Genomic DNA, 24610 nt, shown 5'->3' with positions numbered 1-24610 from the left:
TCCTCTGTAAAATGAGCTGAAAGAGGAAATGGCAAACCACTCTAGCATCTCTGCCAAGAAAACTCCAAATGGGGTCATGAAGAGTCAGAGAGGATTAAAATGATTTAACAGCAATAGCACCTACTTTTCAGAATTGTTTTTTAATTAATTTATTTTTAGTTTTCAACATTCATTTCCACAAGATTTTGAGTTCCAAATTTTCTCCCCATCTCTCCCCTCCTCCACCCCAAGACACTATGCATTCTGATTACCCCTTCCCCCAATCTGCCTCCCTTCTATCACACTCCTTCCTTCCCATCTTCTCTCTTTTCTTGTACAGCAAGATAATTTCTATACCCAATTACCTGTATTTCTTATTTCCTAGTTGCATGTAAAAACAATTCTCAACATTCGTTCCTAAAGCTTTGAGTTCCACCTTCTCTTCTTTCCTTCCTCCCCATTGAGAAGGCAAGCAATTCAATGTAGGCTATACATGTGTAGTTATACAAAAGACTTCCATAATAGTCATGTTATGAAAGACTAGCTATATTTCCCTCCATCCTATCCTGCCCTCCATTTCTTCTATTCTCTCTTTTGACCTTGTCCTTTCCTAAAAGTGTTTACATCTAATTGCTCCCTCCTCCCTTTGCCCTCCCTTCTATCATCCCCCCTACATCCCATTTTTTCCCTTCTCCCCTAATTTCCTGTAGTGTAAAATATATTTTCATACTAAATTGAGCATGCATGTTATTCCCTCCTTAAGCCAAATGTGATGAGAGTAAGCTTCACTTTTTCCCTCTCACCTCCCCCCTTTCCTCCTCCATTGAAAAAGCTTTTTCTTGCCTCTTTTATGAGAGATAATTTGCCCCATTCCATTTCTCCCTTTCTCTTCCCAATACATTCCTCTCTCACCCCTTAATTTTATTTTTTTAGATATTATCTCTTCCTATTCAACTCCTATTCAACTGTGCTCTCTGTCTATATGTATGTAATACTTCCAACTACTCAAATACTGAGAAAAGTCTCAAGAGTTACAAATATTATCTTCCCATGTAGCAATGTAAACAATTCAACTTTAGTAAGTCCCTTATAATTTCTCTTTCTTGTTTACCTTTTCATGCTTCTCTTGATTTTTGTGTTTGAAAGTCAAATTGTCTTTTCAGCTCTGGGCTTCTCATCAAGAATATTTGAAAGTCCTCTATTTCATTGAATGATCAATTTTCCCCTGAAGTATTATGCTCAGTTTTGCTGAGTAGGTGATTCTTGGTTTTAATCCTAGTTCCTTTGACTTTGGAATATTATATTCCAAGCCCTTCAATCTCTTAATGAAGAAGTTGCTAGATTTTGTGTTATTTTGATTGCATTTCCATAATACTTGAATTGTTTCTGTCTGGCTGCTTGCAATATTTTCTCCTTGACCTGGAAACTCTGAAATTTGGCTACAATATTCCTAGGAGTTTTTCTTTTTGGATCTCTTTTAAGAGGTGATCAGTAGATTTTTTCAATATTTATTTGACCCTCTGGTTCTAGAATATCAAGACAGTTTTCCTTGGTAATTTAATGAGAGATGATGTCTAGGCTCAGTTTTTTTATCATGGCTTTTAGGTAGTCCCATAATTTTTAAATTATGTCTCCTGGATCTATTTTTCACTTTAGTTGTTTTTCCAATGAGATATTTCACATTGTCTTTTATTTTTTCATTCTTTTTGATTTTATTTTGTAGTTTCTTGGATTCTCATAAAGTCACTAACTCCCACCTGCTCCATTCTAATTTTTAAAGAACTATTTTCTTCAGTGAGCTTTTGAACCTCCTTTTCCATTTGGCTGATTGTGCTTTTTAAAGCATTCTTCTCCTCATTGGCTTTTTGGACCCCTTTTGTCATTTGGGTTAGTTTATTTTCAAAGGTATTATTTTCTTCAGTATTTTTTTGGGTCTCCTTTAGCAAGCTGTTGACTCACTTTTCATGATTTTCTTGCATCACTCTCATTTCTCTTCCCAATTTTTCTTCTACCCCTCTTACTTGACTTTCAAAATCCTTTTTGAGCTCTTTCATGGCCTAAGACTATTGCATATATTTTTGGAGGCTTTGGATAAAGAAACCTTGACTTTATGTCTTCCTCTGATGGTATGTTTTGTTCTACCACATCTGAAAGGATAGAAGAAAACACCTTTTCACCAAGAAAATAACCTTCTGTAGTCTTATTTTTTCCCCCTTTTGGGGCATTTTCCCAGCCAATTATTTGACTTTTTAGTCTTTTGTCTAGAGGATGGCATACCTTAGGGACCTGTAAGTTCTCATTTCCTCCAAGGTGACACACTCACGGGAGAGAAGTTTACTCCTCTCCTGGCCTGTGCTCTGGATTGGGAGCAACCACAAGCTTTTCTTCCTAGGATCTGTGAGTAGGATTCCCTCTCCACCAGCAGCTCCACCCACCCCACATTATTCCTCATGCCAGGACCACTACTCAGGACTGAGACCTAGATTGATTGCTCAATTTCCCCCAAGTCTTTAGGTAGAGGGCTCCCAAAATGGAAAGAGCTTTCTCACTGACCTTTGAAGCTATCTCTGGCATTTGTGGGTTGAGAAATCTGGGAACTGCAGCTGCTATCTGTGATTCTGTGCCCTGAACTCTGCTCCAGTCCTATCTGGTGCTACACAGCCAAAGCTAGGCTGCATTCTGCTTTGAGCATGGTGTGATAGACCTTTCTTTTTGACTTTCCAGGCTATCTTGGTCTGGAAATCTCTTTTACTCTGTTGTTTTGTGGCTTCTGATGCTTTAGAATTTGTTTGGAATCATTTTTTTAAATACATGTTTTACAGGCTATGGGAGTAGAGCTAGAACAGGTCCTTCCTTTTACTCCACCATTTTGGCTCCACCTCCCAGAACTGTTATGAAGATCACATAATTATCAAGCTCTTAGCAGCTTGCCTGGCCTATAGTAAGTGCTATATAGATGTCAGTTGTTGTTGGTGTATTTGCCTCTATGTCATTTTTTCCACTCATTGATCCTGATTCTGCTCTACATGGACATGCAGTATAAGACAAGTTCATTCTCTCTTTTAGATCATAGCCCTCTCAATCGTTGGACAAAGCCACCATATTCCCCCTGAATCTTTTCTTCTCCAGACTAAACCACCTGAGTCCTTTTAAGTGATCCTCATGTCTTGCCACTAGATTCATCAGAGAGTGAGGCTAATGACTTTGCACAGTTCTGCCTCACTTAAATCCAATACACTTACAAGTTGAGATACCACCCTCCTGATATCATTATTCCTATTCAGTTATGAAAGATGAACAACAAAACTATCCACGGTTTCCTCTGCAGCTTATCAATATTGTCCTCAAACTGCGGCACTTAGAATGGAAGGCAAAGAATTATCACTTCTTAATTCTGGGAAGCTATGTATGCCTCTCTTAATATGTGCTAAGATTGTATTAACTGTATTTGGTGAGGGGGTTAGGGCAGGGAGAGCTTTTATACCAACTTAAATCCTTATCTTAGAAACTGTCATATAACCATGCCTCCATCATCCTGTAGTTGTGAAGCTGATTTTTAAACTTAGTTTTAAGATTTCAAGTTTATACATATCTTTCAAGGTTTTGTTAGCTTCAGATTTAATGAGTATGCCATCTAAAATTTTATTAAAGTAATTGGTAAAATCTTAAACAGAACAGGGTCATACATAAATCCTCTGGGAGACTTCACTAGAGACCTGCTGCCAAGTTGACATCGAACCATTAATGACTTCTCTTTGAATCTGACCATTCAACCAGTTTCAAATATACTTAACTGAAATATCACCTAATTCAGAGTTTTCAGACACACTCCCAAGTCTGGCCTGAACCAGATTAAAATGTAATTTGGAAATATTTAACAAAGTAAATAAAAAATTATTTGAAATAAAACATAGATAATGCTATTATGTGGTTTTCTAAGTCACTATGCAGCCTGCAGGGATCTTTGTCTATGGTTCATGATCTCTTTGTGCTTGTCGTCCATGTCTCTCCATCTTTTCCAAAGGAATAGAATGGGATACTTAATTAAGTGCTTTATTAAAGTCTAGCTAGCCTCAATGTGTTACATTCTCTTGATCTACTAACTTAGGCAACTATTTCAAAAAAGGGAAAAAAGTTTGGTCTGGTGGAAGATATTCATGATGGATTTATCTTTTATACTTAACGATTCTGTTTCCAGATGTTCACAAGCCTGGCTCTTGTTCATTGCACATTTCTTACCTGTAATCTCTGGTTTGTCATCCCCATTCCTTTTCCCTTGTTCCCTTGTTCCTTTTCCAAATTCAATTTTTTTTCTTTTGCATGTTGATTTCAGTGGATAATAATGAGAAAAATACAACCTGTATCTTCAGTTTCTTGTCCTAGACTTGATAATCTTGCATAATACTCTTTAGTTTCTTTGAACTAGTATCATTTGTACCCAGATGAAGCTTCACTTGTGAGTGGCAGTCCTCTTTGTTGAGAAATAATGGGAGGTTCTCTGTCATGCTTTCAGATGCACACTCCAGGAAGACAACAGACCTCTCTATTGTTGTTATCAGGCTGACAAATACCTGCCTCCATGTTCCTAGAGCAGGGAATCACCAACTCTGACTACCATGCTTCTCTTGCTGACCTTTAATGGGTAATCTCTCAGTGAGTGAAAGTGTGTATGTCTCTACCATATCATTCATTGGGGGACAAGAAATTCAATTTTCTCCTTAGCACAGCCCTGTGCTCTTCATGAAGAGCCTCAAATTTGTTTTATTTGTTTGTTTTTGTTCCAGTTGTAAAGACTTTCTTTTCCTTCCTTTCCTCTTCTGTTATATTTTCCCTAATCTACAATCTCCTGACAAGGGTCAATTTTCCCTTCTACTTCAGAATTCCCTTTCCCCCATTGAAGCCCCAATTCTGTGTCCTTTGGGAACACTTACGCTTCTTTTTCCCTCAAAGCCTGGAGTATAGAAAGGTAATTGTCAGGCTTCTCAACGCTAATCTTTTATGAGGGACACCAGCCTATCCCAGACAGGAAAAGGCATAAGTGATCTCTCTTTTTTAAGGTTAATGGAGTAATAATAGCAAGATAACTCCTATCTCACATTTCTATATAGCACCTTAAAGTTTCACAATCATTTTTCTCCTAGACTTGTGAGATTTGTCGGGCAAGTATATTCTCCATCTTGCAGATCAGGGGACCAAGACTCAGGGAGATTAAGTAATTTGTCCATGGTCACACAGCTTAGTAAGTGTCAGAGTCAAAAGGGTCTTATCAAAGCCTCCTGGGTCCAAGTCTTGTTCTTTTGACCTGGAGTCAGGAAAATCTGAGGTCAAATCTGGCCTCAGACATTTGTTAATTCTGTGACCTTGGAAAAAAATCACTTAACCTCTTTTTACCTCAGTTTTCTCAACTATAAAATAAGAATAATTATACTGCCTTCTTCCCAGAGTTATTGTGAGGATCATATGGCATAATATTTGTAAAGCACTTAGTCTAGTCCATAGTAGGTACTCTATAAATGCTTATTCCCTTGTCCTTTCCCATATCAAACTACCTTCATTGTATCAATTTGATATTTTCATTTTGTAGTTTCTAATTGAAAAATGAGTTCCACAGAGTGGATAAGTTTGCATTTTGTTGGGCTATTTTGAAAACAATTCAAACAAGCATTGCCTTTTCCTTGAAATATGTGGATCAAAACTTTGCTTAGTCAGTGAAGACATGGTAACTTAGTATACTCATGATTTCTGGGGAAAAAGAATCAGAATGTACTGGTATTCCAGAAAAGATCTTTCTACTTTTTGAAGGTAGGATGTTTGTGGTGTAGTAATTCAGATGGAGAAATGACAGAGAATTCATGCATTGGAGAGAAGCTATCTGTTGTAGCCAAAAACTAACTTCAGAAACTGAAAAGGGATCAGATCTGATCTAGATCAGAGGAGTCAGACTTGTGGGCTGTATTGCCAGAACCAGATTAAAATGCCTGAGAAATAGTTAACAAAATAAGGAAAAATACAATAAAACAGATAACATTCACTTTAAATCAATCCTTAGACATCCTTATGTATAGATTTCAAGTTTGTCACCACTTGCCTAGACTGATTTGGAATAAGACCAGAAATTCATCATATGTTTCCTTGAGTGACTAATGGACCACTCATAGACTACCCTATGGTCTGGGGATGAATGAAAGACACAGATAAATGAAGTACAGGCGAGGGACAGAGACAGACTAATATGAGAGCAAAGGTTATTTATCTAGGAGCTACCAACTTTAGGTACCCCAAAGCTCCAGAAAGGATACTAGAGAGGAGCGTACACTGGCTTGGAAGCCAGAGGACCTGTGTTCAAAGCCTGACTCTGCTGCTTATTTACCTGTGTGACCTTGGGCAAGTTACTCAGTTTCTTTGGTTTTCAGGTCCTCTACTATAAATTGTGGGGCCTGGACTAGACGACCAGTTCTAAAGATGGGATTCATCTTGCACTATGAATATCTTTCAATTATGATTCTTCATTGGAGAGAATCTTTTTTTGTTTTTTTTTTAAATGTTAACTTATTTATTTTTAGTTTTCAACATTCACTTCCATAAGCTTTACAATTTTTCCCTTTTCCTCTCCTTCCCCCTCCCCAAGATGGTATGCAAACTGATATAGGCTCTACATATACATTGCTATTAAACATATTTTCACATTTGTCTTGTTTTATAGAAGAATTTGAATGAATAGGAGGAACCATGAAAAAGAAAAAAACAAAACAAATCAAAAAAAGAAAATAGTCTGCTTTATTCTGCATTCAGACTCCATAGTTCTTTCTCTGGATGTGGATTGGAGAGGGTCTTCTTATGATTGTGTTGTACCATAGTCTCACTTCTCCCAAATTGCTTAAGGTGAGGGGGCACATTGAAGGATAAATGTCAGCCCTGTTCTTCTTCAAGATAAATGCCTACCCATCTGCTCCCTATTTTCTGCTATGTTCTCTTTCACTTAGTTAATTTCATATCTTTTTTGTACAAAGTCCAGATTCTTTTCAGGTATAATTCCTAACTTTAGTCGCATAGAATCAGATCCCATCTCTTTTCTTCTTCTGAAATAACTGAGAAAATGAGTTATACTCCACAAATTGTGCAGTAGGACTTCAAGTTATTATTTTTACAGTAATAAAGATGTACCTCTCTAGCTTTGGAAGGTATTTCACTTTTGAAATGAATTGTGCCATGGAGAGAATAAAAAAAAATTTTCTAAAACTATGTCCTATATGTCCCATGGTCGCATGATTAATGAAGAGAGGCAGTTTTCCAAAAGCACAACAGATTTATTTAGAGATAATTTCAAAGAGTAAGCATTAGAACTTGTGAATGAGTTAAACATATTTGTTTGGACCATAACAGGGTTGGGGTTAACTTCAAATTGTACTAGATTTATTTAGATTATAAGCAAAACAAATGCTTAGAGGCCAAAGGTTGAATAAGACATAGAGGATGACTTTCCTCTTGCTTCATGAGACTCTTTTGGGAAAATTTCACTTTTGATTTCCCTGGTTTTTAATTCTTCAGGTAAATCCAGGGTCAATTTAGGAACTATAAGTGCTAGGTCTTATTGGAGTTTTTAAATGCAAAGATTGGGTTGAATTTAATAATATGAAATTTACCATGGAGAAATATACTGTTTTCTACCAGGTTCCAAACCCCTCACAAGTTTAAGATGGAGAGGCACAGTTAGATAGCAGGTTATCTGAGAAAAAAAAGATATGGGAGTTAAATAGAATTCAAGTTCAATTTGTTACAGTAGGGTGGTATGACTGATGTAGCAGCCAGAGGAATCTTGGATTGCATTAAGAGAGGTAGAACTTCCAGGAATAAAGTATTGATAGACCCACTAAATTGTGTCCTAGCCAGACCACATCTAGAGTATTGTGTTTCATTCTGAGTGCCATAATTTAGGAAAGATATTGATAAGCTGGAGAGTATTCTAAGAAAGACAGCTAGGATGGTGAAGCATCATATGATATGAGGATTAATTGAAGAAATTGGGGTTATTTATTCAGGATAAAGAGGAGTCTTTGAAGGATCAATACCAGCAGTCTTCAAGTCTTTGGAGGGTTCTCATTTGGGAGAAGAATTAGATTTATTTTGTTTGCCTCCAGGAGGTAGAAAAGAGAAGCAATTGGGTGGAATTTGTAAAGAGATGAAGCTTGAAGCTAGGAAAACTCCAATAATTAGAGCTATTTCAAATGAGAATGGATTGGCACAGAAAAGAGTGAGGTCCTCCTATTGGTGGTCTTCAGGCAGAGGTTACATGAAAACTTGTTCAAACATATTTCAGTGAGAATTACTTTTTGGGTATTGGTTGTACAGGGTGGTTATTGAAATCTCTTTCAAGTCTATAATTCTGTGATTCTGTAAAAATGGATGTGATAGTATCATGTATTTATGTCTTTTTTTCTTTACAGGATGAATAAGAGATACTTACAAAAAGCAACAAAAGGAAAGCTTCTAATAATAATATTTATTCTAACCTTGTGGGGCAAACTAGCATCTGGTGCAAACCACCATAAAGGTAAGAAATAGGAGCTCTTTTTTCAGCACCTTGTTGAAGTTGGCTTTGCTTTAAAAAAGTAGGACTCTGTCTTGGGTAGTTTTTGTGATTTTCCTGGGTGCAAATTTCTCCTGAGAGTGCTCTACCAATAAAGATTCAGAGAGAGTGATTTTGAAAGCAGGTGTGTTATGGAAGGAAATGGTTATTTAATGTTTCCCGGATTGGTGCCATATCAGTTTAGCATGCCGATTCAATCCATAGAAAACTACAACTCTGACAATTTCACTGCCATTTTCCTTTCTGGGATGGGGCAGTTGAAAAGTTAAGCTGACATGTAATAAAGATGTATCAAGGAGTATATAAGTGCTCTAGAGAAGTTCCTGACTGCAATAGACCTCATAAAGAAGCTATCTTTAATAACATCCATTCTGTGATGGCATGCAAATGGTTTGCCTGTCAAAGCTAAGTTTTTGCACAGTCAGTCCTGAATGTCATTGCTTCCTCAATAGAAAGAAGATGAGCCTTAATTCTCAGTTCCTGAGGTGTCTGTTTCTACTTCCATTCAGACACCAGCCATAATATGCTTAATGTGCTGCTACTGGTTTTGTCCTCCTAAGTCAAGCAGTGAATTTTAAATCTATAGATACACATTAAATCTGAAAGGTTTTGGTAGTCAGAAGGCTATTCTTTGTTTTTTCATTCCTGGATAGTAGGAATAACATAGTGAATTGAAATGAAACTATTTTTGATTTATTCCCTTCATAATCAAGTACTCCTAATGAAAGAAGTCAATTTCCTGTTTTTCTCAAATTTCAGTATAATTTACCATTGCCCACAAGAGTTCTATTTCCCTAACTAGAAAATCTGCTATCATTCCACCTCTCCTTATGCCTTATTCCTGTATATATATCTATTGTTGTCCCGGAGAGTTTTCTATACCAATAATATCCCAGGTTCAGTCCCCATCCCTAATCCTATTGGGTCATTTTTTGGCTTTTGGTGAAATGATTATAACAGTTTTATTTTTAAATTCCCCTTTTTTAAGATAGAAAGGAACAATTTTTAAAAATCTTACTGCTTTTCAATGAATAACCATTTATTTTCTCTCCTCCATCCTCTCCAATTGAACAATAATAACAAAAAATAAAACTCTCATAGTATATGCATAGGTAAGTGAAGCAAATTCTCTTATTAGCCAAGTCCAAAGATGTATGTCTTATTCTGAATCTTGAGGCCACTACCTCTCTGTTAGGAAGTGGGTAACGTTTTATCTTCAATCTTGTGAGTATTGTGGTTTGTCATTGCATTGCTCAGGAAACTAGAATTTCTTGAATTCTGGTCCACTAAGCTGATTGCATGAAATTAATTACTATTGCATGGAACATTGCAATAGAGAGAGAGCACAAAAGTTTATGATGGAGGGATAGCCATCAACCAAAGCTCTGTGCTTCTGTACTGTTGAATAGAGATTAAATATCAAAGAATTGGAAGTACTACCATAAGAAGTAGCAAGATATACCCCATTAAGGGTATTTGGCAAAAGCTGGAGGACCTCTTGTTGGGGATGTTTTAACAAAGAATCTTTGTGAGATGTGCTTTGGGCTATATGTCTGTGGAGGTCTCTTTCAACTGTAGAATTATATGTTTCTGAAAAATATACCCATGGATGATTTGGAGGTAAATTTAAGAAAAAAACACTTTTACTTTCCCAGGAACATCATTAGATTTGCTGATAAGATCTTCCCAATTTTATGTCAACAGACTTCTATTTGACCTTGAGAGTGGTCATCTTGTCAGAACAGTGACTCACAGTGCTGTTCTCCAAGGAGTCAGCACAGCCCACTCACTGCAGAAGGTACTCTGCCTGACTTGAAAAATCTGTCTGAAGGTTTTTGAATGAAGTTAGTCATCTCACAAGGGAAAGTGTTTACATATTTCTGCCTCATATATTACCAGAAACTGGCTCTTAAAAACATGACTTTGATGTAAATCACTTAAAACTTTAAAAAAATTTCCTGGAATAACTTTGCAATCTGTTGTGCCTAGATCATAAAGTCATGGCACACAGTTATGCAGAGGAGAATAATCTCATGGGGAAGTCATTTAGAATTCATTTGGTAACTTTGTTTTGTGACTTTTTTTGCTCTGGTTTTGTATCCCTCAAAAAAATTAAGAATTACCTCCTACTTTAAAGGTTCCAGATAATCTGTGGTGATTTCTCTTATCTCTCATTATATATCCCATTAGATTTTAGACTGAAGCCTCCCATTATTGAGTCTAAAATAACAAAGTTCTGGAATGTTTTACAGTCTAAAGTTTAAATTTGAATTTGACTTAAATATGAATTATTTTGGTAAACAGATTGAGCTACTTTTTTTGTCAGTTGGATCTGGGTTTTTTATAGTAACTATTCCAGATGTTGCCAATATGTACTTCATTAATGTGACCAAATTTCATTTAAAAAATTTTAAATGTATCATACTTTATTCATCAAATGATATCTGATTTGCTAAGTTAACAATAGATGAGAAGTGACCAATGGCAAATCACTCTAGATCCTATTTTCCTTACCTACAAAATGACAGGGCTGGTCTAGACGTACAATGTAATTAGTCTTTTCTAGTTATAAGAGCTATGATATAGCCACTGAAAATAGTATATTTCTTATATATGACTTTGATGTCAGTTTAAGAGTTCTAGTTAGTGGAAAGGGATTTATGGGTCAGTCTTAGTCTAGAGTGTTGCCTTATGAGTATCCCTAGTTCTAGATTTTGGGTATGTGGCTAATTCAGAGAAGAATTGCTTGGGCAGTGGAGGCTGGGTGAAACAGTAGTTAGGGATCAAAATATGAAGGAGCAAGGTGTGTGAATATTATATTCTGCTATCCATTATTATTCAGACAATGCAAGTCCACAGGGAAAGGCGTTACCTGTCTAGTAGGTCCAAGTGTTCCTTTGAGGGACATCAAAACTAAAGAGTGATGCTACGATGCTTGGGGATACTGTGGAAGGAGGTAGTCACTAGAATGTTGGGGAAAGATTACCATGTTGATAACCACAAGTTCTGTTTCCTTTCAAGGGGAATCTAAGGATGGCACTGAATATGGAGAAATGTAGGACCTTTGTAGAAATGTCAGACTTGCCAAAGAGGAGGAAGAATTGCATTGTTTATTTTTGGGTCATTGAATCCCTTCATATACCTGCTGTATTTGTTTATGGGCTTCTGCAAGTCGTTTGCATCTTCAAAGTTATCTGAGTGGTTGAATAAAGGCTGTCCAGAGCCAGATTAATGCATTTGCTACTTTGATTGCATTACAGAGCTAGGGATCCTGTTACTTACATAGACATTAACTATACAGATATTATATTCTCAGATTTCTCAGAGTAAACCAAGGGGAAAGTTGTTATCAACTGGAGGATTCCACTTTTAATTCTCACCATACAGGGTGCAGCATATTTATGTAGAGGTTTAAGTACATCATTTTATCAGCCAAGAACTGTAAGAAGTTCTTTTTACATCAACTTTCCTCACCAAAGTGCTCAACGTCACTATGTTTAGATATGGAAATCACCTTTGAAACATACCAGTTTAGAGTTCCTAGTTTCCCCATAAATTCTTTCCTAAGTGCCAACCAAATAGTGTCTTAAGAGGGTAAATATTATAAATAGTGAACTGAAGAAAACTTATTTTTTCCCCCCTAAAGTGAAGGATGTAGACGAAGACTTATTCAAAGAGGTGCTACAAGGAAAAGAGAAAAAGAATTTAAATTGGTTAAAGACTAGTGGAAATTGTCTCCATCAAAATAAGAGGAATGGATTAAATCCAATAGACTCCTAGATTTATGAACAATTTTACCAGGGGAAACAATTCTCAAAAGGTAGTCTTGGTATTGGTTGAGTCAGTCTTAGACTGGATTTTTTCAGTAAAGCTTCTTGTCAAAATATAAGGTCAGAGGAAACTGGACAATTCTCTAAGCAGTAAGTCATCTAAGTAAATCATTTATGATTATGACATCTAACACCTGCTGTTACACCCTAAAAATGACTTCTTTTATTGGGGAGCAATTAAGCTTGTTCCCATGCTTAAACTCAGTAGCCTATGCATTGCTTTGATCAAAAGTCCTCTCTTTGTGACAAATTGATGGATAGAATTAAAGCACACTTATACACACACACACACACACACACACACACATACACACAAACACATTCAAAAACATTCTAAATGATTCTCTTAAAGTTTATAATTCAGGCAGTGAGCCATTAGAGTTAATCAGGTAACAAAGTCATCTTGACTTAATTTCTTGTCTCCAGGAAGTCTAATTCTATTCTAGACACCAAAAGGAAAACTAAACTAAAAAACTAAAAAGTAAACCCATTGTCTATTATGTGTTTTCATTTATATACTATCTCTAGTGTTATGTGAATCTTCGAGTTATTGAGAAAATATTCTATCACTGTAGGGGTTGGTTCTTTAAAGACATTTGGTTTCAGGATAGGCAATTCCAAGGAGTGTAGCTCGTCTCCCTGTTTCCAAAGGCAATAAACTGATAATCAAATATACCTTTTATTTTAGAAACCTAAACTTGTCGGGCCTTAATTCTATTAGCTGCTCACTAATGAAGAAATAATAATGCATAATGATGTGAATGGGGGAAATGCTTTTTTTATCGATTTCATTTTTTCTTTGATCTTTCTCAAGCCTACCTTTTAATAAATGATCATAAATACCCTATATTGTTTATTATGAAGGCAATATGGAATTGAGGAAAGAGAACTGGGTTTGAAGCCCAAAAGACCTGATACATACTGGCAGTGTGACCCTGAGAAAGTCATTTAAGATCTCAGAGTTTTATGCCACTTTTTAAGACTAAATTGGAGACCCTGAGTCTAAATTAAAGACTGAGTCCCCAAGACTAAGAGAACGGACTGACCTACATTGATAGAGGGAGTTTCCTAAACCAATTAAATCACAGCTCCAGACTCTATACCTGTTATCTGTAATGGCAACCAAGTATGACAGACCACTTCTGAATAATGATTAAGATATTTATCTAAAACTGATATTATTGTTCTAGTAGACACTTTCATTGATCATGTATTTATGAATAGTAACCTGTTTGGGTTTTGTTTTTGAAAGACAGTTCTTCTAAAAGAAAATCAATTTACTAGTCACACTAGGAACAATCTTCTCTTATGAAATTATTATAAGGATTCACTAGAGAATGATAGGTTCTCCGTTTCCCAAATCACATCTGAAATGCTTTTGTATGTGCATATATGTATCCATGGCTATATAAGCAATATGATGGAGCTAAGGAGAGAAAGCTCTAAAAGAAGGAAAAAGACAATCTTACCATGACACATTTGTTAGCAATCATCATATAGGAAGTCTGTTTCTCCTCATCTTCTTCTTTGAAGGTGCATAGAATCATTGAATTTGGAAAGTAGATGTGACCTTAAAGATGATCACAGGTTCATAACCTTAGCACTGTAAGGGACCATAGAAACTCATCTGTTTCAGCCCTCTCATTTGACAAATGAGGAAAATGAGACCTAGAGAAGTCAGTCACTAAACAGTATTGAATATTTATTATATTCCAGGCAGTGTGGTAAGCCCTGGAGATAACAAAGAAAGGTAAAAGGAACTCACAGTCTTATGGGGAAGTGATTTGCAAAGACATATTTTCTGCCACTGTGGGAACCAAAACCTGGATTAGAAGACTCTGGTTTCCAGGATAAATTTTGCAACAAATCAGATGTACAGAATTGCTCCACTGTGCTCTGATTTTTAAAAACTTGCAACAAAGTTGAAAAGGAAAACTAAACGATATAAATACAAAATAAAGGGCAAGGTCAAAACTATAGCCTGGAATTTTTGTACCCAGGAGAAGCGGAACAAAGAATACCTTCAATTCAGTTGAGGTGGACAGGGTCAACTAAGTTAGAACTGCCATAGTTTATTTCATAATACTTGGTTTGGGGCTACATACTAATGTGTGTATATACATATATTTCATGTAAACCTATGTATATATATTTATATGTCCATATCTCTATATGAATATTTATATAATATTAAATATATAGATCTAGTCATGCCTCTATTGATCTACTGATAGAAAGATACCTATGTGTAATTGCGATTTAGAGTTGTTTAAACTGCAAATGTCTTTCTAACTTCATGAATGAAATTGTTGCTAGAAAATATATACCTGCATACGCAAGTTAGTAAATTGCCTACTGGTCAATCTTATAAATGTTAGATACTCCAATATATTAAGCATGAAAGATTAATTAGCACTAAATAATAGTAATATATCATTAAGATTAACTTGTTAATTGAACTAATAACATGCTTCAGAATCTAGAAACCAGCTCAGGAGAATTGAGTTAAATCAGAAATTTAGGCTGTGAGCAAGCTGAATACACCTTTCTTCTTTGTTTTGCCTTGAGGCCCGTTATTAGCTCATAGCAACCTGTGGGAGCAACGAGTCCCTAAGCTTTGTGAAAGTTTCTCAGAGTCCAGTTAAGGCCATGAGAATAAGCTCTTATTTCTATGAAATCGAACCCAGTGAATGTGCCAAATTAGCTATAGGGCAAGTTATACTTATTCCCTCTTTTACCCTCTCAGCCAATTTCAATGCTCCAAGGTCCCAGAATGTGATACATTTTTTTTATCTCTTCCCCTATGCCACATCTCTTCTCTCCACAATAGCCTCTGAGCCTTAATTGCCTCCTCCTCTCCAGATATTATCTCTGTGTGTATATATGGATATATATGATATAATACATATTAGCTCCATGTGTATATATGTGTATAAAATATATATATGTGTGTACCTACACCTCCACACACATATCTGCAACATGCTTATTTATTTCCTCAACTCTATAGTTATTCTGCCCTTAATTCAGAGAGATATTTATACTTTATAAGGGCATAGACACTCTCTACAATTTTTGCTACCTTGGTGATTACATTCTGGGCCTTCTGGGATTTTCCCCACTGAGGTGGAGAAAGCAATCTCCTCCTTTACCTATAGATCTGGGATTGGAGGACAAACTATACTTTGTTTTCCTACCAATCACTGCCTTGGTGAGTAAAAAAGAAAGAAAAAATGGTTACTTTTTACACACACACACACACACACACACACACGCACACACACAAAACACATCAGGGATGGGACCTTTTCCAAATAAAATGAAGAAGCAAGGAAGCCATATTTGTTTGTTGCAAGCCACCACAAATTGATTTTTATACAGACTTCAAGACTGGAAGCTCCCACTGTTTCCTGTCCTCCTGAGACCTCAGTCACTAGTAAAGAATACCCTTCATTCAATAAATCTCACTTGGATGTGTTAGCTTAAGTATAAGCTCTTTTTATTTTCTGAATATGAACATTAGTTTTTAACAAAATTATTTATAGAAATATTTACCACCAAATGTAGGAATTAAAATGGGTAGGATAACATCATTTCTTTTTATTCTAAGAAAAATACTTGGGCAGACAGAAAAAATGCAGCAATTTGAAGGTAAACTCTAGAACACCTTGTAACCTTTTGTTGGTATGGATACAAATGGGTGGGAAGGGAAAGGAGACGTTCATCTGGAGTATGATCCAAGTGAGTGGGAGGGAGTCTCTGATAGTTTCCTGTGTTATTGCTGCTGAGCTTATTCACAATTGTTAATAACTAATGAAGGACTCTCTGTCCTATCAGTGCCCTCCAAATTTTAGTGACTAGGGACTAAATCCCAGTCCCTGTGTCTTAATTTTGTATCTAGGTTTAGTCTTTTTATTTATTTATTTTTGAGTTTTTATATTGACCAGGCAAGTTTATCCTTTGTGGCATAATTGTTTATCAATTTCTAACTCCACGATTGTTTTGGCTGATGTCAGACACACTGCTCATATAGTCAGGTATATTGTATGTTCAACTGCAAAATGAATACGTAGCTCTTGAGGCTCCAGAACATAGGAGAATGTGATAATTCAATGTAACTGCTGTTAGCGACATGTGTGAATTGCTGCCATTAGGTCAATATATGTGTGATTCATTTAACAGAATTTGTTTTCCTGAAAAAAAACTTTAAATTGTTGTTTTTATTTTCAATGATAACAGTACTGGAATTGGAATCAGAGGACGTGGGTTTAAATTCAGGTAGCCGTGTGATTTTGGGGTAAATTTTAACTTTGCTGGGCCTCAGTTTCTTCATCTGTAAAATGAAATGGTTGGATTTAATGATGTCTAAGATCCTTCCCAGCTCTAAGCATGATCCTAATTAAACTTTTAGAGCAGCAGACAAATCTTTTATTTGAAGGAACGCTGGTGATTTTTTTGAGGAGGGGAGAATTAAGGCCAAGAATTCTTTTGCAATAGTGGTAGCTAACATTTATACAGCACTTAGTATATACCAAACACTGTGCTAAACATTTTACAATTATTGTCTCCTTTGATTCTCACAACAACCCTGGGAGGGAGGTGCTGTTATGATCCTCATTTTACATTTCAGGAAATGGAAGCAAGCAGAGGCTAAGTGACCTGCCCAGCATCACACAGCTTGTAAGGATTTGAATTCGGGTCTTCCTAACTCCCAGCCCAGTCTATCCACTGCACCACCTCATTGTACCCTAGTTAACTATTTTGCCAATATTTTTATATATTAGATTTATTTAAATCGACTTGTAAATGTCAATGAGAGGTTGGGGTGTCTGTGTGTGTGTGTGTATGCAGGTGATCCCTATCCTACACTCCCTATTTGTAAGCAAACAATCAGAACTTTCAGGCACCTGAGGCCAGTAAAGTATAAGCTCTACCCTTCTGGGAATCAACTTTGGTTACAGTATGTGTAAAACAAGAGCCCCTCAGGTCTAGGACTTGCTATTAGTTCTGAGGAGTTCCTTTCAGCGTGGCTACTTTGGATGTTGATACTGAAAATTGTTTAAGTGTCTTGATGACTGGTTCTTCCCTTCCTAATGGCAGTCAATCAATCAATAAAAAAGCATTTATTGATTGTTTACTATGAGCCAGCCATTGTACCAAATGCTGGGGATGCACAGATAAAAATGAATCAGTTCTTGTCCATAAGGAACTATCATTCTGTGATGGATAGGTATATATCATATAGATGAAAGGTAAATTTTTTTTGAGTGAACAGCTCTAACAATTTGGAAGATCAGGAAAGGTTTGGTGTAAAAGATGGTGTTTGAAGGAAATAAGAGGTTGAGGGGAGGAGGAAGCTCAATTCAGGAATGGGAGCTAATCAGTGCAAATGTGCGGAAAAGTAAAATGGGATATTCTCTGTGAGAAACCCAAAGATGACCAATTTGACTGAATTGTAGAGTGAGGGAAGGGGAGCAATTCTATATAAAAAAAAGGGTTGAAAGGGTAGATTGAAGCCAGGATATAAAGGAATTTAAAATTCATACAGAAGAATTATATTAGATTCCAATAGCAGTAGGTCTAGAATGCTATTTTCTGTCTCAAGAGAGTCATGTCCTGTGGAGGCAGTTAGGTGACATGGTGGATAGAGTGCTAATATCTGAAGTTAGGAAAATGAGTTCAAATATGGCCTTAGACATTGAGTAGTTGTGTGACCCTAGGCAAGTCACTTAACCTCTTTCTGCCTCAGTTTCTTCAATGATAAAATGTAGATAATAATGGCAACTACCTCCCAGGGTCATTGCTAGAATCAAACAAGATACTATTTGTAAAGTACTTTGTAAACCTCAAAGCACTAATATAAATGTTATTGTTATCATTATTACTAAGAATGAATAATAATAATAAGTAATAATAATTAGTACTAGTAGTACATATCTCCAGAAAGCGGCTTTCTTTTACAGACATCTGTTTATCTTTATGTCTGTGCTCTTAGAGGGATCTGGGGATTTGGAGTTGGGTTCTAAGATAGTCCAATTACTGGGGGGGATGGAGGCTGACAAAAAAAAGGACTGATATTAACTTTTCTGTAGGTTTGATCCCTCACTCTTTGGGTTTGGAGGGCCCATTTATATTCAGCCCACAGTGCACCCATGTATGCTAACAAATATCTGAAGTAGTCACCAGATGGCTATTTGTCCTCCACTTGAAAGAGGACCAATGACATCACAGGGTGATGTTTTGACTCAGAGGTGAATTGGATTTAAGTGAGGCAGTTGCATGAAGTCATCAGTCTCATTGAAATCCAGTGGCAAAATAAAAGTCAGAATGATAGAGATGCAGTGGATAACCTTGGTGTCTTTGATGTCTGATAAAGTTCTAAGTACTCCACAACACCTGTTTCAGCTGCCTTCATTGGAGGTCACTGGAACAAATTGTTCTCATCTGCCCATTCTGGGTCTTCACATGCTTGGGGTAGACATCCCCCTAACTTACTGATGGGCTTAAGGTCTGTCAGTTTTCCTCAACCTTGGAGGTGTAGTTAAGTGGCTCAGTTGAGCCCAGAGTCAAGAAGACCTGAGTTCAAATCTGGTCTCACATACTTACTATCTGTGTGATCCTGGGCAAGTCACTTAACCTCTGTTTGCTTTAATCCCCTGGAGAAGGATATGGCACACTCTAGTAGCTTCGCCAAGAAAATCCCATGGACAGTTATGGTCCATGGGGTCATGAAGAGTTGGACATGACTGAAAAACAAGAACCTCCTGAGTAGGCCACTAGATAGATCAACAAAATGGAGAGAACATAAGAGAAAGATAAGTAAGCTTCTCCATCCAGTCCAGAACTACAAAAAAAAAAAAGAAAGCCAGAAACCAACGCAGGCTGGTAGGGAGCTCACTATGGGGGAAACCTATTCATACTCCATGCAGTAAATGGGACTGAAGCCTGTGAATTGTGGGAGAGGTCCCTCCTGGGAAGCCTGCATAAGCTCCATTAAATAGATATAATGCTTGACAGCGCTTTTAAAGGTTTTGTTACAGGGAAACCATCAGGGGCTCTGATAAAAATGCCTGAAGCCAGAACCCATCCCTGGTCTGTCAGAAGAGAAGTTAGGACATATTTTGCCATCATAGGTCATTTTGCAGGGAGACCAGAAGTACCTGTACATTCCTTAGAGCATTGGGAGACAAGGCTGACTCAGTTCTTGGTAACCTGCACCTGGTCTTATAGGAGGTCTGAAACTAACACCATCTTCAAGATTCAACTAGGACCTCTCAGTATCATAGCAGTTTACAGAAGCAACTCCTGACTGGAAATTGTGCAAGGAGAAGGAAACAGAGATGGAAAAGGGTCAGTTCTTATTATATTCGACCAACAGGAAATGGTAACTAGGGATTCCTGGCTGTTTGTCTTTGTATGTGGGATATATCAGGCACTTTATCCAGAAGGGAAGGGCAATGGCATCCAGTCTACAGAGGAAGTAGAACAAACTAAGGCCCACTTAACCCATCCAAGAGTGTTGGAATTTGTTCCTGGCAAAAAAAGTCACAATCTAGGAACTGACACTGATGAAAAATGAGTAAATAGAAGAAAACAGAAGAAATACTATGGATTATAAGAAGTCCAAAAGATAAACCCAGAAGATTAGAAACTCCACAATAAGTACAAGTGATACATTGGGGAAAAACAGAGCAGCTTGGCTTACACAACCTGCAAGAGAAGCTGGAAGAAATAAAGTAATTATAAATAATATTAAAGCACTGCAGGCAGAAAAGAATAAATAGCTTAGGGCCAAGGTGGAAAACTTTATCCACATTGTCAGCACTCTGAAAAGTAGAATGGACCGAACAGAACTCAATGACTTCCCAAGATAGCACAGAAGAAAAAAAGGATTAAACCAGGGGTGGGGAACCTGTGGCCTTGAGGTCCTTGGGTGCAGCCTTTGACTGAGTCCAAATTTTATGGAATAAATCCTTTGATTAAGAGGATTTGTTCTGTGAAGTTTTGATTCAGTCAAAGGGCTGCACTTGAGGACTTTGAAAGCCTTGAGGCCACAGGTTTCTTACCCTTGGATTAAACAAAAGAAGCAAACAATGACCTAAAACAGAGTTGGAGAAATAGTTTAAGAATCATAACTGAAAGCCATAGCAAAGTAAAAAATCCTGGATAACATATTTTAAGAACTCATAAAAAACAGAACATTCCATATATATTGAACCATAGGATGAAATGAAAATAGAATGCATCCACAAAATAAATCTCAGTTTGTAAATACTTGGGAGTGTCACAATAAAAACCTAGAGTTTCCAAATCAAATAAATAATACTGGAAGCAACCAGAAACAAAACAAACAAACAAAAATAATCAAGATCCAAAGAAATACAATGAGAATCACCCAGGACTTGACACTACCTTTAAGAGGAGGAATCTTGGAGTCCATTACTCCAGAATATGAAAGATGAAACCTTAAAAACTAAGTATGTCTTATCCCACAAGGTTGAATATAATTCTACAAGGGAAAAATGTATTTCAATAGAATGGAAAGAGAACTTTGAATCATTTTAAAAAGCAAAGTTGAAAAGAAACTGAAATACTAAGCAAACAATTCAAGAGAAACATAGAAAGGTAAATAATTTGAGCAAATAGAAGGGTTTATATCATGCTAAAGAGTTTACAGTTTAACAGAAGATGAAGACATTAATATTCCTTTAGAATGTCACTGTCTGTAATAGATAGGAATAGAGGGAGCTAAGTAACATACAAACACAGGGCATAGGGACGGGTTTGTTTCATTTTGGTTGTTTTGAGAGAGGAAATAAAAGGGGAGAAGAACATACTAGGGAATAGGGAAGAAGAATTTACTATTTCCCATAATTGCAGTATGCCAAGAAGAGTGGGCACCTAGGTGGCATAGTGGATAAAGCACCAGTCCTAGAGTCAAGAAAACTCATCTTTCTGAGTTCAAATCTGGCCTCAGACATTTGTTGTTTATGTGATCCTTGGCAAGTCACTTAATCCTGCTTACCTTGGTTTCCTCACCCGAAAAATGATCTAGAGAAGGCAATGACAAACTATGCTAGTATCTTTGCCAAGAAAACTCCAAATGGGGTCACAAAGAGTGGGACATGACTGAAAAATGATTGAGCCATAACAAAAAAAGGAGTATGTGAAGATAGAGGAGTGGGTGGGGACATGTAATAAGCCTTGGGAATAAATAATGACAAGTAAAACAAACTTCGTTTCAGCGGGTGGATTGTAAAGGGGATGAAAACAGAAAATAAGACTAAGAACCAAAGTGTTCGAACTTGGTGAAGAGAAGAGAAATAGAAGGGTAGGAACAGACCACTTCAATTATATATTACTAATATTCACATTCCTTCTTTTTTTCTCTATCTCCTTTAGAAAAAAAGGAGCCTGGGGGGATAAAAGAGGGAAAAGTGTAAGAGGACATGATGGAACATAATAAATAATTAACAGTTAAAACTGTGACAATGAGAAGCATATCATGTAGTGGACCTGAGTTGGTCTAGAAATTAGGAAGACCCAGGTTCAAATCCTGTCCCTCATATCCTGCCTGACATATACTTGCTTTGTGACTCAATTCAAGTTATTTAAACTCAAAACTTTGAACTTCTCAACCATTATAAATTGCAGAGAAGGCTCTGACCTGCTGCAGTAGAGGGAGCTTTATTTCCTGGGAATTCCCTACATCAGTGAAATCAGTGGAATGAATTCACACATAAAATAGAGGAAGTTAGCAACATGGATTAGAACAGGACTTCTTAAACTTTTTCCACTTGGGACCCCTTCATGGGGTTGCACCCCACAGTTTAAGAAGCATCAGGTTAGAAAACAGAATGCAACAACGTGTGGTTTATGAGAAATACCCTTGAAGAAGAGACTCTCAGAGTTAAAATGAGGGTTTAGGGCAGAATTTAATTTGCTTCAGGAGATTTTTAAAAATCAGGGTTAGGATTTATGATTTCAAACAAGGCAACAGTAAGAATAGGCATGGTTAAGAGAGAAAAGGAGTAAAACTACATTATACCTAAAGGAACCACAGATAACAAAATCATATCAATATTTAGTATCTGTAGACTGAATGGAATAGCATTTGAATATATGTTACTCAAATTACAGGGGAAAATAGATAATAATTGAGGTAGCTGTGTTCCTAAAACTAGTTTCTTAGTCCTTCCTGATGTTCTTCTCCTGGATAATCAGGCTCAATCAAAAGGCATTTATTCGGATGGCATAGCAAGAACAGTAATTATAAGCATTTTCTTCCTTTGGTGTGCTGGATCTGTCTTTTGCCTCTGGAAAGCCCATTGTTAAAAATGTCATTGTAAACCTTTATGCCTTGGAAATGATCAAGTGCTACAAATCAGGACTGGAATGATTTCTTCGAGATTGTGTTTAGACTCGTGGAAGTGATGGAGAAAATATAAATGATGCACTCAACTTAAACATGGGCTGTGTACTTTGTTTTTCAGAGAATCAGCTATTAAACATTTACAAGCATACCCCTGATTTCCTCCCTAGACAAAAGGCACACCCTTCCACAAATGCACCTGGAATCTGAGGATGGGAGGTAATGGACATGAACTCAAAAGAGGATTGTATCTAGTCATATGCTTATGTGGTTAAGGTAACTCAAAATTCTGGAACTCCAGAGCATCAATGCACTTTCTATCTCCAGAGGGTGTTCTTCGACATTTGTATTGGGGTGTGGTGTCATTGATGGATGAGTTACTCCACTTTTCATCTGGGCTCCTCACAGAACCAATGGCTCAGCACATCTAGGGCATGGTGTCTCAGCTGGATGGGCCAATCTGTTTCTAGGCTGGGTCAGGCAGATTACTTGATGACTGTGCTGGCTCTCTACCATTTTCAGCTGCTGCTTGGCAGTGGCTGCTAGACAGTTGTGGGCAGGCCACTCTGCTGCTGGGCAACTGCTACCATGCTCTGTTGGGCAGGTGGTTCAGCTGCTGTGCTATTTTAACATTGCAGCATCTGTGCTGAATGGGTTGATTGCTAGCTTCAGCTGGAGCTTGATTATACTCTTTCTAGCTGGAGCATTGCAGAGCTCTTTCAGCCAGGGCAATGACCCTTATTTTAGCATTGGAAGAAGCCTCTTCCCTGATTCCCAAAGTTCTGCTCTGAGACTGTTTGTCACCACCAGGAAGAAGAGGGAAGAAGTTTTAGGTGTTATTTAGTTGAGTCAACTCTCTGTGACCTCATGGACTATACTATCCATGGGGTTTTCTTGGCAAAGATATTGGAGTGGTTTGCCATTTCCTTCTCCTGTGGAGTAAGGCAAACAGAAGTTAAGTGACTTGCCCAGGGTCATTCAGCTAGTAAATGTCTGAAACTATATTTGAACTGAGGTTTTCCTGACTCCAGCCCCAGTGCTCTATTAAGTGAGTCATCTAACTGGAAGAGCTTCATCTCTTCTATTCAGCATTCTTCAGGAATATGTTTCAGTTTAGTCAGGTTCACCTCCCTACCTTATGTGGAATGTCTCTTATTCAGAAGAGTGACTAGGGATAAAGACATGAATGCAATCTATGCCCTAGAGGCAAGTTGACTGTCTTCTGTACAAGCAGTTGAACTATTTTTTTCTGTCCTTTCTGGGGAATATCTATTTTGCATCTGAAGCCTTCTGTGTTTTGATCTAGTTTTTTATACATGTCTAACAGGGACATTTTTTCTTATACTAACAAATCCCAGAAGTAAGAGATAGAAAAAGAAATTCTTTTTGCAATAGCTACAGAATATATAAAGTATTTGGAAGTCTACCTACTATGACACAGAAAGGAATTATATGACTATAAGTACAAATAATTATTTACAAAAAATAAAGGAGGAATATATAGAGAAATTAAAATTTTGTATTTGGGTCATATCAATATAACAAAAATTGTAATTCTACTAAAATTAATTTAGTGCAAATTTAGGGTGATGCCATTCAAACTACCAAAAACTTATTTCACAGTCATAAGAATACTTTAAAAATCAATATAGAATAAAAAAGACCAAAAATCTTAATAAAAATAATGAAAAAGTAGACAGAAGAAAATGAAGTAATGGCAGAATTGAAGCTGCACAACAGAATTATAGTTAGTATTTGGTGGTAGTTTAAATTTTTTTTTTTTTAAAGTTGATCGGTAGAGCACATTAGTTACACAAGACCTTGAAGCAATTGAAAATTGTA

The 24610-nt window shown here is 36.8% G+C and overlaps 1 protein-coding gene across 2 annotated transcripts in view; it reads left to right on the top strand.

The window, feature by feature from the left end:
• TAFA2 (TAFA chemokine like family member 2) overlaps positions 1 to 24610 on the top strand; it is a 544567-nt gene that overhangs the window by 421368 nt on the left and 98589 nt on the right. For both annotated transcript variants that reach the window (XR_011977241.1, XM_072655239.1), the window contains exon 3: positions 8424 to 8530. Coding sequence is in view for 1 of the 2 variants with exons in the window: in XM_072655239.1 (XP_072511340.1) it covers positions 8425 to 8530 (106 nt within the window). In the remaining variant the exon portion in view is untranslated. The remainder of the gene's footprint in view (positions 1 to 8423; positions 8531 to 24610) is intronic.

The sequence above is a fragment of the Notamacropus eugenii genome, chromosome 3 (genome assembly GCF_028372415.1).
Source record: "Notamacropus eugenii isolate mMacEug1 chromosome 3, mMacEug1.pri_v2, whole genome shotgun sequence".
NCBI classification, from domain to species: domain Eukaryota; kingdom Metazoa; phylum Chordata; class Mammalia; order Diprotodontia; family Macropodidae; genus Notamacropus; species Notamacropus eugenii.
The sequence above is the reverse complement of the archived record's forward strand: the minus strand, read 5'-3'. Positions and strand labels throughout refer to the sequence as shown.